The 20376-nt window shown below is 40.6% G+C and overlaps 2 protein-coding genes across 5 annotated transcripts; both read right to left on the bottom strand.

Annotated features, from left to right (window-relative positions):
* Window positions 1-207: 207 nt before the first annotated feature.
* On the bottom strand, window positions 208-4712 carry LOC135505117 (solute carrier family 35 member G1-like). Of its 3 annotated transcripts, none has more exons than XM_064924218.1 (3): window positions 4299-4712; window positions 3045-3216; window positions 208-2953 (listed from the first exon to the last, which is right to left on the bottom strand). In XM_064924218.1, exons 1-3 carry the CDS (start codon window positions 4609-4611, stop codon window positions 2203-2205), a joined length of 1236 nt encoding a protein of 411 aa, XP_064780290.1. In that variant the 5' UTR covers window positions 4612-4712; the 3' UTR covers window positions 208-2202. The 3 variants fall into 3 exon arrangements, with proteins under 3 accessions (XP_064780290.1, XP_064780291.1, XP_064780292.1); XM_064924219.1 differs by having other exon boundaries at window positions 4311-4712; XM_064924220.1 differs by having other exon boundaries at window positions 3045-3147; window positions 4311-4712.
* Window positions 4713-5061: 349 nt separating this feature from the next.
* On the bottom strand, window positions 5062-12743 carry LOC135505116 (leucine-rich glioma-inactivated protein 1-like). Of its 2 annotated transcripts, XM_064924217.1 has the most exons (10): window positions 12618-12743; window positions 12336-12356; window positions 10169-10413; window positions 9840-9911; window positions 9028-9099; window positions 8866-8937; window positions 7523-7594; window positions 7222-7391; window positions 6721-6885; window positions 5062-6510 (listed from the first exon to the last, which is right to left on the bottom strand). In XM_064924217.1, exons 3-10 carry the CDS (start codon window positions 10357-10359, stop codon window positions 5690-5692), a joined length of 1635 nt encoding a protein of 544 aa, XP_064780289.1. In that variant the 5' UTR covers window positions 10360-10413; window positions 12336-12356; window positions 12618-12743; the 3' UTR covers window positions 5062-5689. The 2 variants fall into 2 exon arrangements, with proteins under 2 accessions (XP_064780289.1, XP_064780287.1); XM_064924215.1 differs by lacking the exons at window positions 12336-12356; window positions 12618-12743 and having other exon boundaries at window positions 10169-12193.
* Between the last annotated feature and the right edge of the window lie 7633 nt (window positions 12744-20376).

The raw sequence follows: 20376 nt of genomic DNA, 5'->3' as shown, positions 1-20376 counted from the left end.
AAGGTTTTTCAGCTGCACCATCGAGAGCATCCTGACGGGTTGCATCACTGCCTGGTATGGCAACTGTTCGGCCTCCGCAAGGCACTACAGAGGGTAGTCATTGGGTCAGATCTTGTGGTGGATCACAGCAGGGATTGCAGACATGTGACTGTATGAATACATGGAAAACATCAAACTTCTTTAGTTTGAGATATCAAGACAAATATGTGAAATGTATATGCAATTTATTTTAAAATAAAAAATATGACAAATACACAACATTTAGAATAATCCTTATTTCTAATATAAAATCTGAAATAGTCATATAAATACTGTAATATAATAATTACATAGATGAGAAAGGATTTAGTAAGGCATGAAGGTAATAACTAAAATATTTGATGCTCTTCTTTTTGCGAGTGCATCCAACATTACAGTTTCATCAATCAAATCTGTATCAGTTAAATAAAATGAAACATGAACTAGACATAGGTTCAGATATACTGTGTCCACCTTAATTGACCACAACTTGGAAGTTCTAGAAACAATGTATGATGTCATATAAACAGGCTCTGAATTAAATGTAAGAATGAAATGGTTCATTTAAACAGTTCATACTTTCGTTATGACCAACTTATGTAAACCTACCTGAAAATGATTGAACACGGAAAAGTTAAGAATCATTTTCACAACATCAATATATTTCATAAACAAGAACAAATTCAAGTCAAAAACTTCCAATCAGTCAGAGAAAGTGCTTTTGATAAAGCATAAATATCTATTTATTTCTATTGATACATTAAGAAATACTATAAAACAGCATAGAAACCCTGAGAGAACTAGGAGTATACAACTTATACAAAGCATCATAACTGATACTGCATATAACAAAAATGTGCAAACTCAAGTGCTTAGTTCTAAATTACTAGTAAACGTTTTAAATGGAAGGCAACGAGTTGTTTTCTGTGGTATACTGTCATAAAGCTATTTGTACTGTAAATATCACGTTTCCATCAAATTCTACGATTTAACTAGGCAGGAGAAACGTAAGGTATGCATAATTCGTCCGATTATGCTGCTTACCCGTTGGGTCAACAGAATATTATTGCTATCCAGCAATCTCAGTGACACATTGCACAAAGCAATCTTTTCAACATATTTGCGGGGGGAAAAGAAAACAAATCACCCTGTCACATTCGAAATGTCCACAACAAACCGATTCTGACCAGCAGTATATTAAAATTAAGGATATCAGCCCATTTAAAATAAAATAAAATGTTGCTGATAAAAAAAAATGAATTATATATATATATATTACCTTCATTTAACTAGGCAAGTCAGTTAAGAACAAATTCTTATTTTATTTTAATGACTGCCTATACTGTACTGACGTGGTACTGATGAACTCAGTACAGACAAACAAACAAAAATCTATATAGTGCCACTACCAGTGTTATTTGGCTTGTAACCACAGTGGAACCATTTTTGGTGCTAAATAGAAACAATTTTTAAGGTTATACAAAGATCCAATAAAAAAAAGGCTACAACCTTTTTTGGTGCTATATAGAACACCCTTCTTATGGGGTTAGCCATATTATATTGTTAAAATGATGGTGTTATTACTATGTTAATTCACAAGTTGAATCAGATGTGCTAGCTCTGGAACAGCTGTGGTTCTCTGAGGAGAGAATTGAGATTTAGTCAACAGTTCTCAATTGACACAAGGCTTTATGTGAGTCTTCTTAACAAGAGACCACTACTGGCCTGAGTCATTTTTAATGACACAACACAACATATTAGATAAACTGGAATGACACTCACTCACGGCTGCACAAAAAGACCTGTGTGCAAACCACGCCCCAAAAAATTTGAATGAGCTGCCACCGCTACATTTGAATTATCACTAAAAGATGAAAGAACCCTTTTATGAAATACAAAGAACCATTTAAGTGTTCTTTGAGTCATTATGGTTTGACATATCACCCTTACCAAAGCACCTTTGAGAAACACTATTTTCTAAGTACAGTATGTAGATGTAAATACTGAAATGTGTCCAGTTTTGTGTTCAACCCTTACAGTAACATTTGGATGTAATGTTGCTTCTTTGGTTTTCTGTGGTTTTTTTTGGGGGGGGGGGGTTTCACTTGTCTGCTGAACATTAACATATTAATTGATGAACTTTAATTTATTCCTTGCAAAAAAAGTAATTTATTTGTGTGGTTCTTAGCTCTTTCTTGGGTGTGTGTTGCTGTACCACTTCCTTAGCGCCACACCACAAGTACTGACGACCACACAACATGCCCCACCGAGACTCCACATGGTGGGCTTTCGGTTGAAAAAAATGAACTGGAAAATAAAAGCTAGGACCACGTCGACGGTCCGCATCAAGGCAACAGGGCCGGCCTTCTCGATCTGTAGTGCTTTGGTGAGGAACGTTTGGCCAGCGATGCCCAGGATCGCTATCAGCATAAGAATCCACCTGTCTCTCCCACAGAATGGAATGGTCCATTCACCAAGTATAAACAAAGTGATGACACACTCAATGAAACCAATGACAGCATAGTACCACACGGACAGATTGTAGTGGACACTTTTGCCCATTTTCCTGAGTATTACAAAAGTGCAAGCTGCTCCCATCGCTCCACCAAAGGCTGCAATAGTCCCCTTGAGATGATTGGTGTAGTCTCCCTCTATTTCCTCTATACGAGCACCAAATATGAAGGGAGGCCTGGCTATCATTATGACACCAGCCAGTGTGAACACAGTGAAGACACAGTCCCAGATTGTGCATTTCTCTTTGAGGAAGATCCAGGCTAGCAAGGCAGTGAACACTGGGTTACTGAACATGATGACTGTTGCATCAGCCAGGGGCATCTGCTGAACTGCATAGAACAATAGGATCATGGCGTTAGAACCCAAGAATCCTCTCATCACCAAATAGATCCGCTTGTCTCTTGGTCCAAGGAAGCCAGTCCTAAAAAAACAGGAAATTGTGAAATATTTGTATGGAAATATCAGGGGTCAAGTTGTTCAATACAGATAAATACAGTTTTGTAATAACATACTTGTGATAGATAAGCATAGGCATAACAAACAGCATCTGGAAGAAGCAGCGAATGGCACTGATTTCTACAGCATGGACTCCATCGATTGTCTTCACCAGAAGAGCTATAACGGAGAAGAACACTGTTGCCAGCAGGCCATAGAACAGGCCCAGTCCTGGACAATGCTTTTTCTCTGAGGACAGAGGGAGGAGGACACATTAACTGGTTGAAATAGCTTGACTGGAACTGAACATTAACCTACTACTAAGACGGAATTGAATATGTGTTTGTCTGGAATGGCAAAATAGGAGGAGGAAGAGGTTCAGTATTCAAATGTGATATTAAAAGCCCTTTTGTTGAAGGGAATCCCTGCTAAGGCTTACAGTTACAGGCAACCCGTTGACAAGTTTTAAAAGCTGCAGGGGGATTACAGGTATTGAATATTACTACATAAACCTGAAAATTGGCCTGTCACACACTGTACCCACTGATTGCTAATGTTTATTCCCAACATAAAAAGAGTGCCATGAACCCATGTCCTCAAACTGGCAGGAGGAACAAATTGAACAGGAAGAATATGGGGAAATTGTACTGACTAAACCTGTGGGAAACAGTGTGGAAGGATGCAGAAGATTATTACTCATCTGAGAACAGATGACACCATTGTTAGAGACTTCTTTGTGAGTTTGATTTACAACCTGTCGGCGAGGTGCTCATTCATCCAATTTTGTAATCATACCAAAATTACAAATAAGGAGCCAATGTTGAAAAAAAAACTAATACATTACTAAGTGTTTTATGTTGTAAAAATTGGGAAAACCATTCAAGAAGTTAGAGCTACATAGAATTGTAACTGGTGGGAAAATGCCTCGTCATCCCCATTGAAGATGATGAAAATGTTAAACCGGATTATGTTCAATAATTAATAATCAGTCTGATGAAAATGAGAGGTGACGCGACAACAATGTTGCAATATATTTATTTTAGATCGTTGAAAATTAAAGCGCATTGGCGGCAAAATGTATGATTATCAGTCAAGTAATTCCGTAGTTAAGAGAACAGCGATTACGTCAGTTACATAACTTGCTGCTACGGAGGTCGTCATTGGCTACGCCGATGCTTTTCATTACCCCATCTATCATAAAGTTCATCACTTCAACTAGATGGAAGCAGATCCAGTTATATAATGGACTATATTAATACACAACCCACACGTGGTTGCGTTAGTAGATCTCTTAAAATAGCGAAATTATATACATCCTCTCTTAACTTTACCGTGAAGGCTACCTTTAGCAACTGTGTCTCCTGCGTCCGTTGAGATGGGATCCCCCCCGCCGCCGCCAATTTTACAATATATGAGAGGACAGAATCTTTGCATCGCGCTGCTTTCCATTGTTCTAGTCCTTGCGTCCTTATCATTGCTCCTCTCATCATGACTGTTACTTTGTAAATTGATTCTCTCAGTTGTGTGTTCATCGTCGTCGTCATCGCCAACTTTGTGAAATACAACTTTGATGTCCTCCTCTCTACGAGGAACGACCGATATAACTCTGTCATCTATGCTATTACTGTCCGTCAAATCCCCCATTGTAAGATGCAACAGGTGAACATGCCTTAGAGGTAGCTTTACACCCTCCTCTGCCTGAGAGTGAGTGTCACACCGGTTTAATATGTAACCTTGGTGGCCACTGTATTAACATGCAATGATTACTTTAACCACGGGGGGCAGCTATCCAACAAACAACATACCGGTAGCGAAATTTCCTTCCCGGTAGGCAATCCAGTTGGCCAACCAAAACGTTACCCTAAATTCATGTCTCGTTCACGAAAGGGTTCAACCTTCACCTCATTCTAAAAATCTGAAATAAATGTTGGACATTATTGGGGTACTCATCTAAAGAGGGGTTGTTGTATTAGAATGATTATGATAGCAATTTTAGACTAACTTCATGGGACAAGATGTTTAACAAGATGTTTAAATCATGTGTAGGCTAATGCAATTGTGTTGTTTATTAAACAAGGCCTTGAAGACAACTCATTTATGCTTTTATGAAATTGGTTTATTACTAGTCTACTATACATAAAATACAGCAACATTTAAAACAAAACACACTCTTACTACAGATTAGAATACATGTGTGGTTTTTGTAGTATTGCAATTACACAGATTTAGGCCTAGATTAGGTTCAATTAAAAATGTAATTTCAAAATCTAAAACTATAGCTCCATATGAAAGATATAACATGATTTGGAGTGGTCCCCTCTACATACAAAACGCTGTATTAATTTACTCATCATTGTAAAAACGTAAACATTTTATTCGGGAAATTGTCAGTTAAATGTTAATGAGTACTTTACAAGCAAAATTCTTGTTCACTTTATTTTACCTCTTAAGTTTATCTTATAGCACAGGAATTACCGTAGTTACCGTAGTGTAGGGCTTAGCTGCTGTATGTCAACAATTGCTTTGTCTATGAGGAAAAAAAGAAGAAAGAGTGCTGTGAAAGAGAGGGACACAGTAGATGTTTCTAGCAAGGCATTCATCAGGAATTCTTTCTTATTAGTGGGCTATATCATGCAAATAGCGGTGCAGTATAGTCATCCTCTCCACAGTGTTCAGTGCTACTGCACTTGTCAACTGCACACTCCTTAATTGTTTTCATTAATTAATTATTACTCAGGTCAATCATTAGGTGCTCGTATATCTGAGTTTTCCCTTTGAAGCTGGAGGCCAGCAGAAACTCTCTGTTGTCAATGGACACCAGAGAGAATGCCCTTGGTGCCTGGATGTTTAGATCCTGGAAGTAAACAAATTGGCCCCTCTTCAAGTCCCACTGATAGACCTGCGTCAGGGAGTAGTCGCTGCCGAGGATGGCGTACTGCCAGTTGCCGATGGAGATGGGCTGGAACACCATGGAGCCTCGCGAAGGCATTGTCTGTACCTCTTTGAACATGGAACCGTCCCACCTCATCACCTTGGAGTCCCCGATGAAACGAGTCAGGCAGATGAAAAGTTCACTCTTCACCTTAAAGTGCTTGACCGCAAACACGTCCTCCATTTCGGGGATATCAGTGCGCCGGTCAAACTTCTTCAGGCTCTTGCTCCACTGGTAGACAACAGGCCTCTGGGAACTGCTGGCTAGAATCAGATGGGGCTTACCAGAGATCTCCAGGTACTCCACATCTGTGTCACGGTACCAGGCATGGAGGGACTGGTGAGAGTAGAACCCATTGCCATTCCATTTGTACACTGTGGTAGAACCGGCCTTGGAGCTGTCTGCGATCACGAAGAAGGACTCACCGTCTATGAGGAAAGTCTCAATGTCATTAGGTTTCCTGATTTTCAGGATGTCAATGTCCTGGATTTTTATGAATTTGTTGGCAGAGATGTCCCGCTTGTAAATGTGAGAGCCACCAAAGAGCTGGGCTACAATGATGAACAGCTGATTATCAATCACCATGGGTTTGCATACCACAGTGGATGTACCTGTAAAACAAGAACCAAAAACTAAGTATTAGAACATAGGAACATAAAGTAAATATTTGTGAGAAAAATACTTCAAACATACAAGTATACATTTTAGGTTACAAAATATATACTATTTTTGGTAAGACCGATACAGTACTACAATAACAGTTCACACTTGGCATATCATTTCGTCATCTGGGGATATACTGTAAAACACATATTGCTCACTTTGAACGCTGTCATAGGTTCTGAAAACCGTTTCAACGTGATCCCATTCCAGGAAGCTGCATGTACCAGTGAAGGGCTGGGCAAACACAACAAACTGGTCCATGCCAAAGGTAAAGGACTCCACCGAAATGGATTCAAATGTCAGGGGCTGATAAGAGGCAAACTCTGCAATACAAAACGGATGTATTCATGTGAACAATTTTCATTTTCTTTACATCACAACCAGAGAAGGCAACATTACTGGAATTCTTCCTTGGTGACTGTTTCAGTAGTCTGTAGGCTACTGTAGGTACATACTCTACAGTGTAATTAATCCCTAGTGTTATCATTTTCACTCTATCCTGACTAGTAATTCATTTACAGTCTTGGCGTCTATTGGAGTCTGAGTCTATTGGAGTCTATTGCATTTAATTGAAATGGCCACAGTGCTGAATTGCACAAGGCAGCAGTAGTTAAGGAGATTAACATTCCAAGGTGTGAAATAATATTTGCACCAATCACCTGCTGTTATGCAGTCAAATGACCCGGGCACAAGGTCATTGATCAGTTTCCCTTGGAAAAGCGGGGGCCCACTGCAGGAGATCTGGTCAACCGTCGCATTGGTGGTACGCATCCACTCCACTAGCCACTTTAGTTTGCAGTCACATTCCAGGTGGTTCCCTCTCAGATCTCTGGTAAAAACAGATTAGCAAAGTATGCAGAAATCAAAACCTGAATATTTTTTTGTTTAACATAAGTACACTTTAGATGTTGACATTACCCATAAGGCCACTGGTTATGTGAAGAAGAAAAAAAGACTCACACTTTAGCCAAAGCATCCATACCCTTGAAAACATCCTTGGGTAATGTCTCAAGGTTATTATAGGCCAGGCTCCTAATAAAAAAGAGAAAAACAAAGTGAGTTTTAGACCACAACAGGAAAAATACAGTATGTCCTGAATCAACACAATATATTCTGGCTGACTTCCAAAAAGAGACGTTCTTGGAACCCAGCATTATGTTTCACCCTGTCACTGGATAGGCCCTTTTCAGATGTATGAGTAAGGTTACAGAGCAGATATTATATTTAGTTTTGCCCCCTAGGTCATATCGCTCTTGGTTATAATTAGATTTTCAAGAGTGGACTCATACAATCTAGAAAAAAAATTGTGAAAGGATATAAGTTCTTAGAATAATGATTCAGTTAACACATGTCCACTCATGTCTGTCTTTTTGTCTATAGAAAGAAAGGAGTATATATACCTTTCAGAGTGTTGGCAAGGCATACTGATGATGGTCACATGATAAGTAAAAACATTGTTTTTGTAACATGTTTGCCAATATACATTATTTGGGTTTCAAGTTGTTTTTTTTGAGTGCCTGATGCAAATATTCTGGTGTGAAAACTGGAAATATTCACAGTCAGCGAGGTCACCAAGGTTACATGTGATATTAGACCCACCACAGAGTGTCCTTTGGCAACTTGATCTGGCAGAAGTAACCTAACGTAGCAGTCGTAGAAATCCGCCTGAGCGTAGTCCCTACTTGTGTTTTTCAGGGGAAACAGAAGTTAGGTTGAAAATACTGTATCCCTGACAACCAGAAACATCTGCTTTATGCCAAAATAGTGTATCCCTGACAACCATCAAGATCAACTTTATGCCAAAGCCACTAAGTGTGGGCAGAAGTGAGGGAGGTTAACCTTGTTCAATATCACTGGAATAGGACTTGCATCCTATGCATTTTTGACAATGATAAAGTGGACACCACCAAGGTCCATTTGCTCAGTCAACCATGTTGCAGATAATGGTATGCACCCTAGGCAGAAGCAAAAAAACCTGCAAGGATATTGGTTACAATACTATATGTTTTCAAGTATGGTTAACCACAATATGTAAAAAAATATTTTTTTTTACTAGGCAAGTCAGTTAAGAAGAAATTCTTATTTTCAATGACAGCCTAGTGGGTTAACTGCCTGTACAGGGGCAGGGGCAGAACGACAGATTTGTACCTTGTCTGTTCTGGGGTTTGAACTTGCAACCTTCCGGTTACTAGTCCAACGCTCTAACCACCTGCCACCCCAGGGTAGCCACAATACCATTCTTCTAACACATTTTCCACAATTTCAGATTGTAAGAAAGTAGAAAAGGACATTCTTATACTTACAGGTGTATCAGTGCTTTTAGGCTCCGGAATGCATATGGTGATATTGAAGCAATTTTGTTGTTTTCGATAAACCTGTGAATGATGTAATGACATATTTTGAGGATTAAATCATCATATTATGCATTTTTGAGTATCTTATCCATTAGAGAGAGTACAACTCACAGGTACTCCAGATGCGGTAGTCCCAGGAACGCATCCTCATCAATTGAGTCAAACGTGTTGGCAGTGAATAGACTGTTAAGAAAATAGAAAAGAGTTCACATTCCATCATTTCTATTACCACTGCTCTGTCACGTTGTCGTTTTTACTCACACTTGAATATACATATTTCCCAGTGGTTGCGTTTTCAAGCAACCCCTCTGCTAAAAAATGTGAACAACTTCATTTTCATTTATCCTAATCCTCCTGTTCACACTTGTACTGTTTTAATAATCTGAGTTTCCAAAACAACTGTTTCACAAGCCTCTAATAATAATATATGTATTCCCAACTAAACTTGTCATAGCACAGCCTATTCAGACATTATTATTAATATCTCCCAGAAACTCTGACTCATTTGGCACCATTAAGAGGGAAACCTCCATGCCAAGATACATGTTTTCCTGAAATGAATGTCTTGTGATAGATAATTGTGAATAATCTGTTCACATGAGGGACATTATGTGCAAGTAGGTTTTCACACTGTGTCATGTTGAGGAATGGGTGGTACCTCAAGACAATAGCTTTGCTGTAATGTTAAGAGTACTCTGAGAGAAGTTTATTGTGGTTTCATTTCATTGAGACATTTTTATTTCAGCTCAGCAACAAAGAACCCCCCCCCCACCCCCCACCCCCACCCAGTTCATGTGCTGTCTGTTATGACATAACCCTGCTCTTCTTCCTCTGAGGGAACGGGGCTGTGCTTTGTTGATGCACATGGACCCTTATTTTAGTAGATATTTTTAAAAATCGTTGAGTAACGACGTCAAACTCACAGAAGCTGTAGAGCAGGCGTGTGTAAGAAGCTTCCTCCAGTGATTTCGGTGAATCCAGACTTGACAAAAGATCTGCATAGAAACATGGTACAAATGAAATCAGGCAATATATCAGAACATAGATTCATATTATTGATAAATTATCAACCATTTAATTTGATTGGTCTATATAATTTCAAATTGCTGCTTTAGTTGTACTGCTATTTTATTATATTCAACATCTTCAAAATACTAGACAAAGAAAGATTGATCATACGACAGCCCCATATTAATGCCACTGCCAATATTATGATTTAAATCATTAACAATATTTAATTCAAAGCACTTACAATGAAACGACATCAGGTGGAAAGCTGTGAGGGACCGATCTTATATTTTCACACAGTGCATTATCTTTGGTGCACGTACAAGATGCGGGGCATCTAGGTTGCTTTACTCTTCTGGTCTCCGATAAAAGCAGGACCGTGGCGATCCAAATCAACACCATGCATCCGTTCAGGGTTTTGCTTGCATATCCCATCCTCGTGTTGCTCTCTGGTGACAACCAGTCCGTCGAATATTTCTGAACATGAACCTCAAGGAAAAATCCCAAATTAAAATGTTTCAATGCCAAATCTTGAATGTCTGTATTTGCTTCGATGAATTTGCAGTGATGAATGCAGCTTGTATCTCAATGACCAGGCACTAATCCAAAAGATTCGTTCTGCAAGGCGCAGTATTTACAAATGCAGGAGAAGGAAGATAAAACAAAGGTTTCCGATCCTTGGACAGATTAAAATCCTCCAAAATTCGTTGTAATTCCAAAAGTGAAAATAGATCCAATGTAGGCTACACAGTTTTTAAAGTATTACTTATTTGTAAGAACTAGGCTAGCTCTATATGTTTTATTATGAAGGTCTGAATACGTATCTATTTGGCTCGATCGGATAAGAAAAGATGAAAGCCTCAAGTCCCTAGAGAGATCGCGCTGAGAGCGGCGCTTATTTTTTGAGAGACGCAGACTATTATTTATGCGCGCACGAAATCCTTGAATGGTTAATGCGGAACGGCCTATTCATTAGAAGAGTCTATGGAAGCTGGAAGAGCACCTGCGTCTCGCTCATTGATAATGTTGCTATTGCTGCTGCTGCTGATAATAGTAATAGGAATAGCATAATAAAATCCCAATTATAGCAATGTAGGCTAATAACAATATAATAAAAAACCAAATCAAAATCATAATAACAAAAACATTATAATAGCATATGTAAAATTATGCAGCTATAATAATATTATCCTAAAATAATGATTTTAATCATTTTTTTCCCCGGCTGGCTCAAAGTCGCCTTACATTTCTGTGCTCAACCAAATTCTTTTTTCTTTTTAGCTCTCTCAGCGAACATACTGAATCAAATGCTGTGTCTTTGTTGAGTTCAATGGGGGATCAAACCCATCCAATTCAAATAACAGTGGAGTTCTGTTCAAGACTGGAAAAGTTCACCCCTGCAATCCCACCATTTTCCAAAGAGTTCAATTACAGTATTCAGAAGAATAAGAGATCTATTGTTCCCATTTGATATAACGGAATCTATAACGGAATCTTTAACGGAATCTATGAAAGCCCACATAAGTACTGTCAGGATAGCAGATATGGTTAATGGTTACTTCAAAACCCCATTTCCTTACAGTACATTTGCACATGTCGACATAAAATACATATCATTAAAAGGTTAAGGCTAAGGGCCTACTGTATTTAGAATTGTCTATATTTGCCACTTCTTTTTTCCCCCCCAAAAATCTATGCTTTTATTATTCAAATCAATACCTGAATATCTGATGCATCTTGTGTGTGTATTTGCTTCTCAACAAATGTGATAATGGAATAAAACCATAGATTTGTTGAAAAGATTATTTGATTTGGAGAGGTCCTGTAATTTTGCTTGTGGCCAATGGTCTTATGTATACACACTGAGTGTACCAAACATTAAGAACACCTGCTCTGTCCATGACATAGACTGACTAGGGGTATCCAGGTGAAAGCTACGATCCCTGAATAACGTCACTTTTTAAATCCACTTCAATCAGTGTAGATGAAGGGGAGGATACATGTTAAAGAAGGATGTTTAAGCCTTGAGACATTGTGTATGTGTGCCATTCAGAGGGTGAATAGACGAGACAAAATATTGAAGTGCTTTGAACTTGTGTATCCAGCCAACTTGACACAACTGTGGAAATCATTTGAGCCAACATGGGCCAACATCCCTGTGGAACGGTTTCGACACGTTGTGGAGTTCATGCACCGACACCTTGAGTCTGTTCTGAGGGCAAAAGTGAGTGCAACTCAAAAAAAGGAAGGGGTTCCTAATGTATTGTGCACTCAGCGTATATCATTGTTTGTGGCAGTTCACTGTTAGAAATACAGTAATTTGTGGTATTTTCACGCACCTTTGTTTTTGTGTGAATCACAAATAGAGCTTGCCAGCTAGTAGCATTAAAACCTGGAAATAAGTTACTTACCTTTAGTTCGTTCAGCCCTCCCTGCGAGGAAAATGAATGGGGAAAAAAACAGGGTTTTAGCATAAATGCCGAAAATAAAGACTGAGGTTAACACAGGCTTAGGAAATCTTATGTTTTGTTCTATAAGATAGTCAGTTAACATGACCTTTATGAATTATGAAGCCTTTGCGTTTTTTTATTATTACATAAATTCTTCAAAATTCACAACATGTGACATTAGCTAATGAAGATTATCTCATAGAACAACATGTATAAGATATCTTAAGCCTGTTTACCACACACCTTATTTTCGCATTTTATCCAAAAACGACATTCATTTTCCCCATACCCTTTGTCCAACAAACCACGGCGGAATTAATGCCTACAAAAATACGCCATTAGAATCTCTACGCTCTCCAACCATAAACGTTCTCTTAAACGTCATCATACGCGACTTGTAAACAAACAGTAGGCTAATCGTGAGCATGGCGATAAATATGGACAGACTCGTAAAGGTAGCTGAATCGCGACTTTATCTTAGGTCAGAAACAAATGTCTGCTTTATACTCGATCCGTTTGTTTCATCCATAGCACAATATCTAGCTAACTATCTGGCCATAGTCAACAGTCATAGGCTAGCTTCAATGTTACATGGCTAGCTGCACCCATTGTGTGCAACATAGGAGACAAGACAACGCTAACGTCAGCTACTTACAGTGTTGGGGAACCTACTCTGAAATCATAGTTTACTACACTACCAAGTAGCGTACTTCACACTAGAAGAAGTTAAGCTACACTAAAGCTACCCTTAAAAAATATAGTTTACTTAACTAAAGCTACTTTGAAAAAGTATTTCACTACCACCAATCTACTTCGGGAAAAGTGATCATATCTACATCGGAAGTGTCATAGACTACAAATTGCAAGACAGATCACTTTGGTCAGGTGTTAACAGACTGTGTAATTAGACCATTAAACACATAAACGATGTTTCAAGTGAGAATTATGCAGGTCTGATGCTGAAAAAGTAAGAAATGATTGCCTATACTGTATGTTCTTCTCTTTTTGCAAAAAATGAGTGTGTAGTTCCAGTAGTTAGCTACACCGCTACATTTAGTATTGACTATTTTATTAGGGTCCCCAATTAGCTGCTGCCAAGGTAACGGCTACTCTTCCTGGGGTCCAAACAGGAAACAAAACACAACACAAATAATACATAAAACAATACAAAATATATAAACATGTCTGTGTCTCGTCACAGTCTCCGTTGTGTCGTAAGGTGTTCCTTTATCAGGTTGTTTAAATCTGGTTTTATTGCTAGTTTGAGTTACCTGGGGTGGCACAGAGTTCTATTTAAACATGGCACTATTTAGTAAGGTGTATTTCCCAGCCTCTGTTCTTGACTTGGGTACCGTGAAGATACCTCTGGTTGCATGTCTCATGTGATACCAATAAGTGTCAGAAATGTGTGCCAACTGCTTGAACAGACAGTTCGGTATCTTCAACACAACACCTCGCACAAAGACCAGTAGTGATAGTCAATCTCTCCTATTTGAGGAAAGCCAGGAGAGATTAATGTGCATGTCACTGACATTCACCCTCCGTGAACATTTAAGTGCAAATACGTGCTGCTCTGTTCTGGACCAACTGTAATTTCCCTATGTCCTTCCTTGCCGCACATGACCACACAACTGGGCAGTAGTTGAGGTGCGACAAAACACTTTAGGACCTGTCTGGTTGACTGAGATATCAAGAAAGCAGAGCTGTTGAGTTGTCAGTGTACATAGACGCACAGGCTTTATTTAAGGTCATTAGTAAAAACAGAAAAAAATGATGTCCCAAGTCATTACATGACAAAACAAGGTTTGAATCAAGTTCAACTGTCACCAAACTATTGCAAAATGTAGTTTGATTACTAGTTAAACTACATGTAGTTCACTACTCCCAACACTGGCTACTTCCAGTGCATTCAGGAAAGTATTCAGACCCCTTCCCTTTTTCCACATTTTGTTACGTTACAGCCTTATTCTAAAATATATATATTTTTACATTTCCCTCATCAATCTACACACTACTCCATAATGACAACGCGAAAACAGGTTTTTAGAATTTTTTGTAAATGTAATTAAAAATAAAAAAAACAGAAATACCTTATTTACATAAGTATTCAGACCCTTTGCTATGAGACTCGAAATTGAGCTAAGGTGCATCCTGTTTCCATTGATCCTCCTTGAGATATTTCAACAACTTGATTGGAGTCCACCTATGATAAATTCAATTGATTGGACATGATTTGGAAAGGCACACACCTGTCTATATAAGGTCCCACAGTTGAGATGGTAGAACCTTCCAGAAGGCCAACCATCTCTGCAGCACTCCACCAATCAGGCCTTTATGGTAGAGTGGCCAGAATGAAGCCACTCTAAAGGCACCTAATGGACTCTCAGACCATGAGAAACAAGATTGTGGTCTGATGACACCAAGATTGAACTCTTTGGCCTGAATGCCAAGTGTCGCGTCTGGAGGAAACTTGGCACCATCCCTACTGTGAAGCATGGTTGTGGCAGCATCATGTTGTAGGGATGTTTTTCAGAGGCAGGGACAGGGAGACTCATTAGGATCAAGGGAAAGATGAACGGAGCAAAGTACAGAGAGATCCTTGATGAAAACCTTCTTCAAAGCGCTCAGGACCTCAGACTGGGGTGAAGGTTCACCTTCCAATAGGACAACAACCCTAAGCACACAGCCAAGACAACATGGGAGTGGCTTCAGGACAAGTCTCTAAATGTCCTTGAGTGGCCCAGCCAGAGCCCGGACTTGAACCCGATCGAACATCTCTGGAGAGACCTGACAATAGCTTTGCAGTGACGCTCCCCATCCAACCTGACAGAGCTTGAGAGGATCTGCAGAGAAGAATGGGAGAAACTCCCCAAATACAGGTGTGCCAAGCTTGTAGCGTCATACCCATCATATCGGGGCGGCAGGGTAGCCTAGTGGTTAGAGCTTTGGACTACTAACTGGAAGGTTGAAAGTTCAAATCCCGAGCTGACAAGGTACAAATCTGTCGTTATGCCCCTGAACAGGCAGTTAACCCACTGTTCCTAGGCTGTCATTGTAAATAAGTATTTGTTCTTAACTGACTTGCCTGGTTAAATAAAGGTTAAAAAAAATACCCAAGAAGCTCTGAATACTTACATAAATGTGGTATTTCATTTTTTTTAATTTTATTTAAAAACCTTTTTTTGCTTTGTCATTATGGAGTTTTGTGTGTGTAAATTGATGAGGAAATATTTTTTTTAATCAAATTTAAAATAAGGCTGTAACGTAACAGAATGTGGAAAAAGAATGCACTGTGTATACCTTGCCCTCAGGAGTAAAAATATGCATATTGTTGCCAGCTGGCAATGGCCTTTGTCAACAGCAAGTAGCTAAAGCTAGCAAGCAAAATTACTGGCTATTAAATTTGGGCTAACGTTAACCAGAGTCAAAGTATTTTTTTTATTTAACCAGGTAGGCAAGTTGAGAACAAGTTCTCATTTACAATTGCGACCTGGCCAAGATAAAGAAAAGCATTTTGACACATACAAGAACACAGAGTTACACATGGAGTAAAACAAACATACAGTCAATAATGTGTTTGTTGACTTGGCTTTCGAAGACCTTAGAAAGGCAGGGTAGGATAGATATAGGTCTGTAGCAGTTTGGGTCTAGAGTGCCCCCCCCTTTGAAGAGGGGGTTGACTGCAGCTGCTTTCCAATCTTTGGGAATCTCAGACGACACGAAAGAGAGGTTGAACAGGCTAGTAATAGGGGTTGCAACAATTTCGGGACAGATAATTTTAGAAAGAAAGGGTCCAGATTGTCTAGCCCGGCTGATTTGTAGGGGTCCAGATTTTGCAGCTCTTTCAGAACATCAGCTGAATGGATTTGGGAGAAGGAGAAATGGGGAAGGCTTGGGCGAGTTGCTGTGGGGGGTACAGTGCAGTTGACCGGGTTAGGGGTAGCCAGGTGGAAAGCTTGGCCAGCCGTAGAAAAATTCTTATTGAAATGTTCAATTATAGTGGATTTATCGGTGGTGACAGAGTTTCCTATCCTCAGTGCAGTGGGCAGCTGGGAGGAGGGGTTCTTATTCTCCATGGACTTTACAGTGTCCCAGAACTTTTTTGAGTTTGTGTTGCAGGAAGCACATTTCTGCTTGAAAAAGCTAGCCTTGGCTTTTCTAACTGCCTGTGTATATTGGTTTCTAACTTCCCTGAAAAGTTGCATATCACGGGGGCTGTTCGATGCTAATACAGAACGCCATAGGATGTTTTTGTGTTGGTTAAGGGCAGTCAGGTCTGGAGAGAACCAAGGGCTATATCTGTTCCTGGTTCTAAATTTCTTGAATGGGGCATGCTTATTTAAGATGGTGAGGAAGGCATTTAAAAAAATAACCAGGCATCCTCTACTGACAGGATGAGGTCAATATCCTTCCAGGATACCCGGGCCAGGTCGATTAGAAAGGCCTGCTCGCTGAAGTGTTTCAGGGGGCGTTTGACAGTGATGAGTGGAGGTCACTTGACCGCTGACCCATTACGGATGCAGGCAATGAGGCAGTGATCGCTGAGATCTTGGTTGAAAACAGCAGAGGTGTATTTAGAGGGCAAGTTGGTTAGGATGATATCTATGAGGGTGCCCGTGTTAACGGCTTTGGGGTGGTACCTGGTAGGTTCATTGATCATTTTTTGTGAGATTGAGGGCATCAAGCTTAGATTGTAGGATGGCTGGGGTGTTAAGCATGTTCCAGTTTAGGTCACCTAGCAGCACGAGCTCTGAAGATAAATGGGGGGCAATCACTTCCAGAGCACAGCTGGGGGCAGAGGGTGGTCTATAGCAGGCGGCAACGGTCAGAGACTTGTTTTTAGAGAGGTGGATTTTTAAAAGTAGAAGTTCAAATTGTTTGGGTACAGACCTGGATAGTAGGACAGATCTCTGCAAGCTATCTCTGCAGTAGATTGCAACAACGCCCCCAAATAAAGTGAGAATGCTAGCTACTTTCTCCCTAAATGATCAAATCCTTCCTATATCTCAAATTTAGTTACTGATATAATGACACAATTTACAGAACAGCATCAGAACCAATTCAGCCCCACATCCTGACCTTCACAAGTGCAGATGTTGGTATCACTGCAATGCATCCCTGGTGTGATGTTTCCTCCAGTCTGCTTAGATGGACATTTGATAAAGCTGACCTTACAATGAGTGACATACAGTGCATTCGGAAAACATTCAGACCCCTTAACTTTTTCCATATTTTGTTATGTTACAGCCTTATTCTAATATGTATATATGTTTTAATTCCACATCAATCAATAGGGCTTCCGAGTGGTGCAGTGATCTAAGGCACTGTATCCCAGTGCAAGAGGCGTCACTACAGTCCCTGGTTTGAATCCAGGCAGAATCACATCCGGCCGTGATCTGGAGTCTCATAGGGCGGCGCACAATTGGCCCAGCGTCGTTTGGGTTTGGCCAGGGTTGGCCATTATTGCAAATAATTTGTTCGTAACTGACTTTCCTAGTTAAAGAAATGTGAAATAAAATCTACACACAATACTCCATAATGACAATGCAAAAACAGGCTTTTAGACATTTTTGCAGATGTATAAAAAACTACTGAAATATCACATTTACATAAGTATTCAGACCTTTTACTCAGTACTTTGTTGAATCACCTTGGGCAGCGATTAGTGCCTCGAGTCTTCTTGGGTAGGACGCTACCAGCTTGGCACACCTGTATTTGGGGAGTTTCTCCTATTCTTCTCTTCAGATCCTCTCAAGCTCTGTCAGATTGGATGGGGAGACTCGCTGCACAGCTATTTTCAGGACTCTTCAGAGATGTTAGATTGGGTTCAAATCTGGGCTCTGGCTAGGCCTCTCAAGAACATTCAGAGACTTGTCCCGAAGTGCTTAGTCATTGTCCTGTTGGAAGGTAAACCTTCACCCCAAATCAAATTGTATTTGTCACATGCGCCAAATACAACAGGTGTAGCCCTTCAGTGAAATGCTTACTTACAAGCCCTTAAAAAAATATTTTCTTAAAACTGCATTGTTGGTTAAGTAAGAGGTAAGAATAACAAATAATTAAAGAGCAGCAGCAAATAACAATAGCGGAGCTATATACAGGGGGTACCGGTGTTGAGGTAATTGAGGTAATATGTACATGTAGAGTTATTAAAGTGACTATGCATAGATAATAAGAGAGTAGCAGCAGCGCAGAATTGGGGGGGGGGGGGGCAATGCAAATAGTCTGGGTAGCCATTTGATTAGATGTTCAGGAGTCTTATGGCTTGGGGGTAGAAGCTGTTTAGAAACCTCTTGGACCTAGACTTGGCGCTCCGGTACTGCTTGCCGTGTGGTAGCAGAGAGAACAGTCTATGACTAGGGTGGCTGGAGTCGTTTAACATTTTTTGGGCCTTGCTCTGACACGGCGTGGTATAGAGGTCCTGGATGGCAGGAGGCTTGGCCCAGGTGATGTACTGGGCCGTACGCACTACCCTCTGTAGTGCCTTGCGGTTGAAGGCCGAGCAGTTGCCATACCAGGCAGTGATGCAACCAGTCAGGATGGACTCGAACGGTACAGCTGTAAAACCTTTTGAGGATCTGAGGACCCATGCCAAATCTTTTCAGTGTCCTGAGGGGGAATAGGTTTTGTCATGCACTTTTCACGACTGTCTTGGTGTGCTTGGACCATGTTGATTTGTTGGTGATGTAGTCGCCAAAGAACTTGAAGGTCTCAACCTGCCCCACTACAGCCCCGTTGATGAGAATGGGGGCGTGCGCGGTCCTCATTTTCCTGTAGTCGACAATCATCTCCTTTGTCTTGATCACGGTAAGGGAGAGGTTGTTGTCCTTGCACCATACAGTCAGGTCTCTGACCACCTCCCTATAGGCTTTCTCATCGTTGTCGGTGATCGGCAAACTGAATGATGGTGTTGGAGTTGTGCCTGGCCCTGCAGTCATGAGTGAACAGAGATTACAGGAGGGGCCTGAGCACGCACCCCTGAGGGGACACTGGGTTGAGGATCAGCGTGGCAGATGTGTTGTTTTTTTATTATTTTATTACCTTTTAACTGACTAGGCAAGTCAGTTAAATTCTTATTTACAATTGACGGCCTGGAACAGTGGGTTAACTGCCTTGTTCAGGGGCAGAACAACAGCTTTTTATCTTGTCAGCTCAGGGATTTGATCCACCAACCTTTCGTTTACTGGCCCAAAGCTCTAACCACTAGGCTACCTGCGAGGCGGCCCGTCAGGAAGTCCAAGATCCAGTTGCAGAGGGAAGTGTTTTGTCCCAGGGTACTTAGCTTAGTGATGAGCTTTGAGGGCACTACGGCGTTGAATGCTGAGCTGTAGTCAATGAATAGCATTCTCACATAGGTGTTCCTTTTGTCCAGGTGTGGGAGTGTGGAGTGCAATAGAGATTGCATCATCTGTTGGGGCGGTATGCAAATTGGAGTGGGTCTAGGGTTTCTCGGATAATGGTGTTGATGTGAGCCATGACCAGCCTTTCAACAGATTTCATGGCTACAGGCGTGAGTGCCTCAGGTCGGTAGTCATTTCGGTAGATTATCTTTGTGTTCTTGGGCCCAGGGACTATGGTGGTCTGCTTGAAACATGTTGGTATTACAGATTCAGACAGGGAGAGGTTGAAAATGTCAGTGAAGACACTTGCCAGTTGGTCAGCGCATGCTCAGAGTACATGTCCTGGTAATCCGTCTGGCCCTGCGGCCTTGTTAATCTTGACCTGTTTAAAGGTCTTACTCTCATCGGCTTGCTGAGAGTGTGATCACACAGTCGTCCGGAACAGCTGATGCTCTCATGCATGTTTCAGTGTTACTTGCCTTGAAGCGAGCATAGAAGTTATTTAGCTTGTCTGGTAGGCTAGTGTCACTGGGCAGCTCTCGGTTGTGCTTCTCCTTGTAGTCTGTAATAGTTTGCAAGCCCTGCCACATCCGACGAGCGCCGGAGCCGGTGTAGTACGATTCGATCTTAGTCCTCTATTGATGCTTTGCCTGTTTGATGGT

This window comes from Oncorhynchus masou, chromosome 18, assembly GCF_036934945.1.
Source record: "Oncorhynchus masou masou isolate Uvic2021 chromosome 18, UVic_Omas_1.1, whole genome shotgun sequence".
Taxonomy (NCBI): domain Eukaryota; kingdom Metazoa; phylum Chordata; class Actinopteri; order Salmoniformes; family Salmonidae; genus Oncorhynchus; species Oncorhynchus masou.
This window is presented reverse-complemented; position numbering and strand designations above follow the sequence as displayed.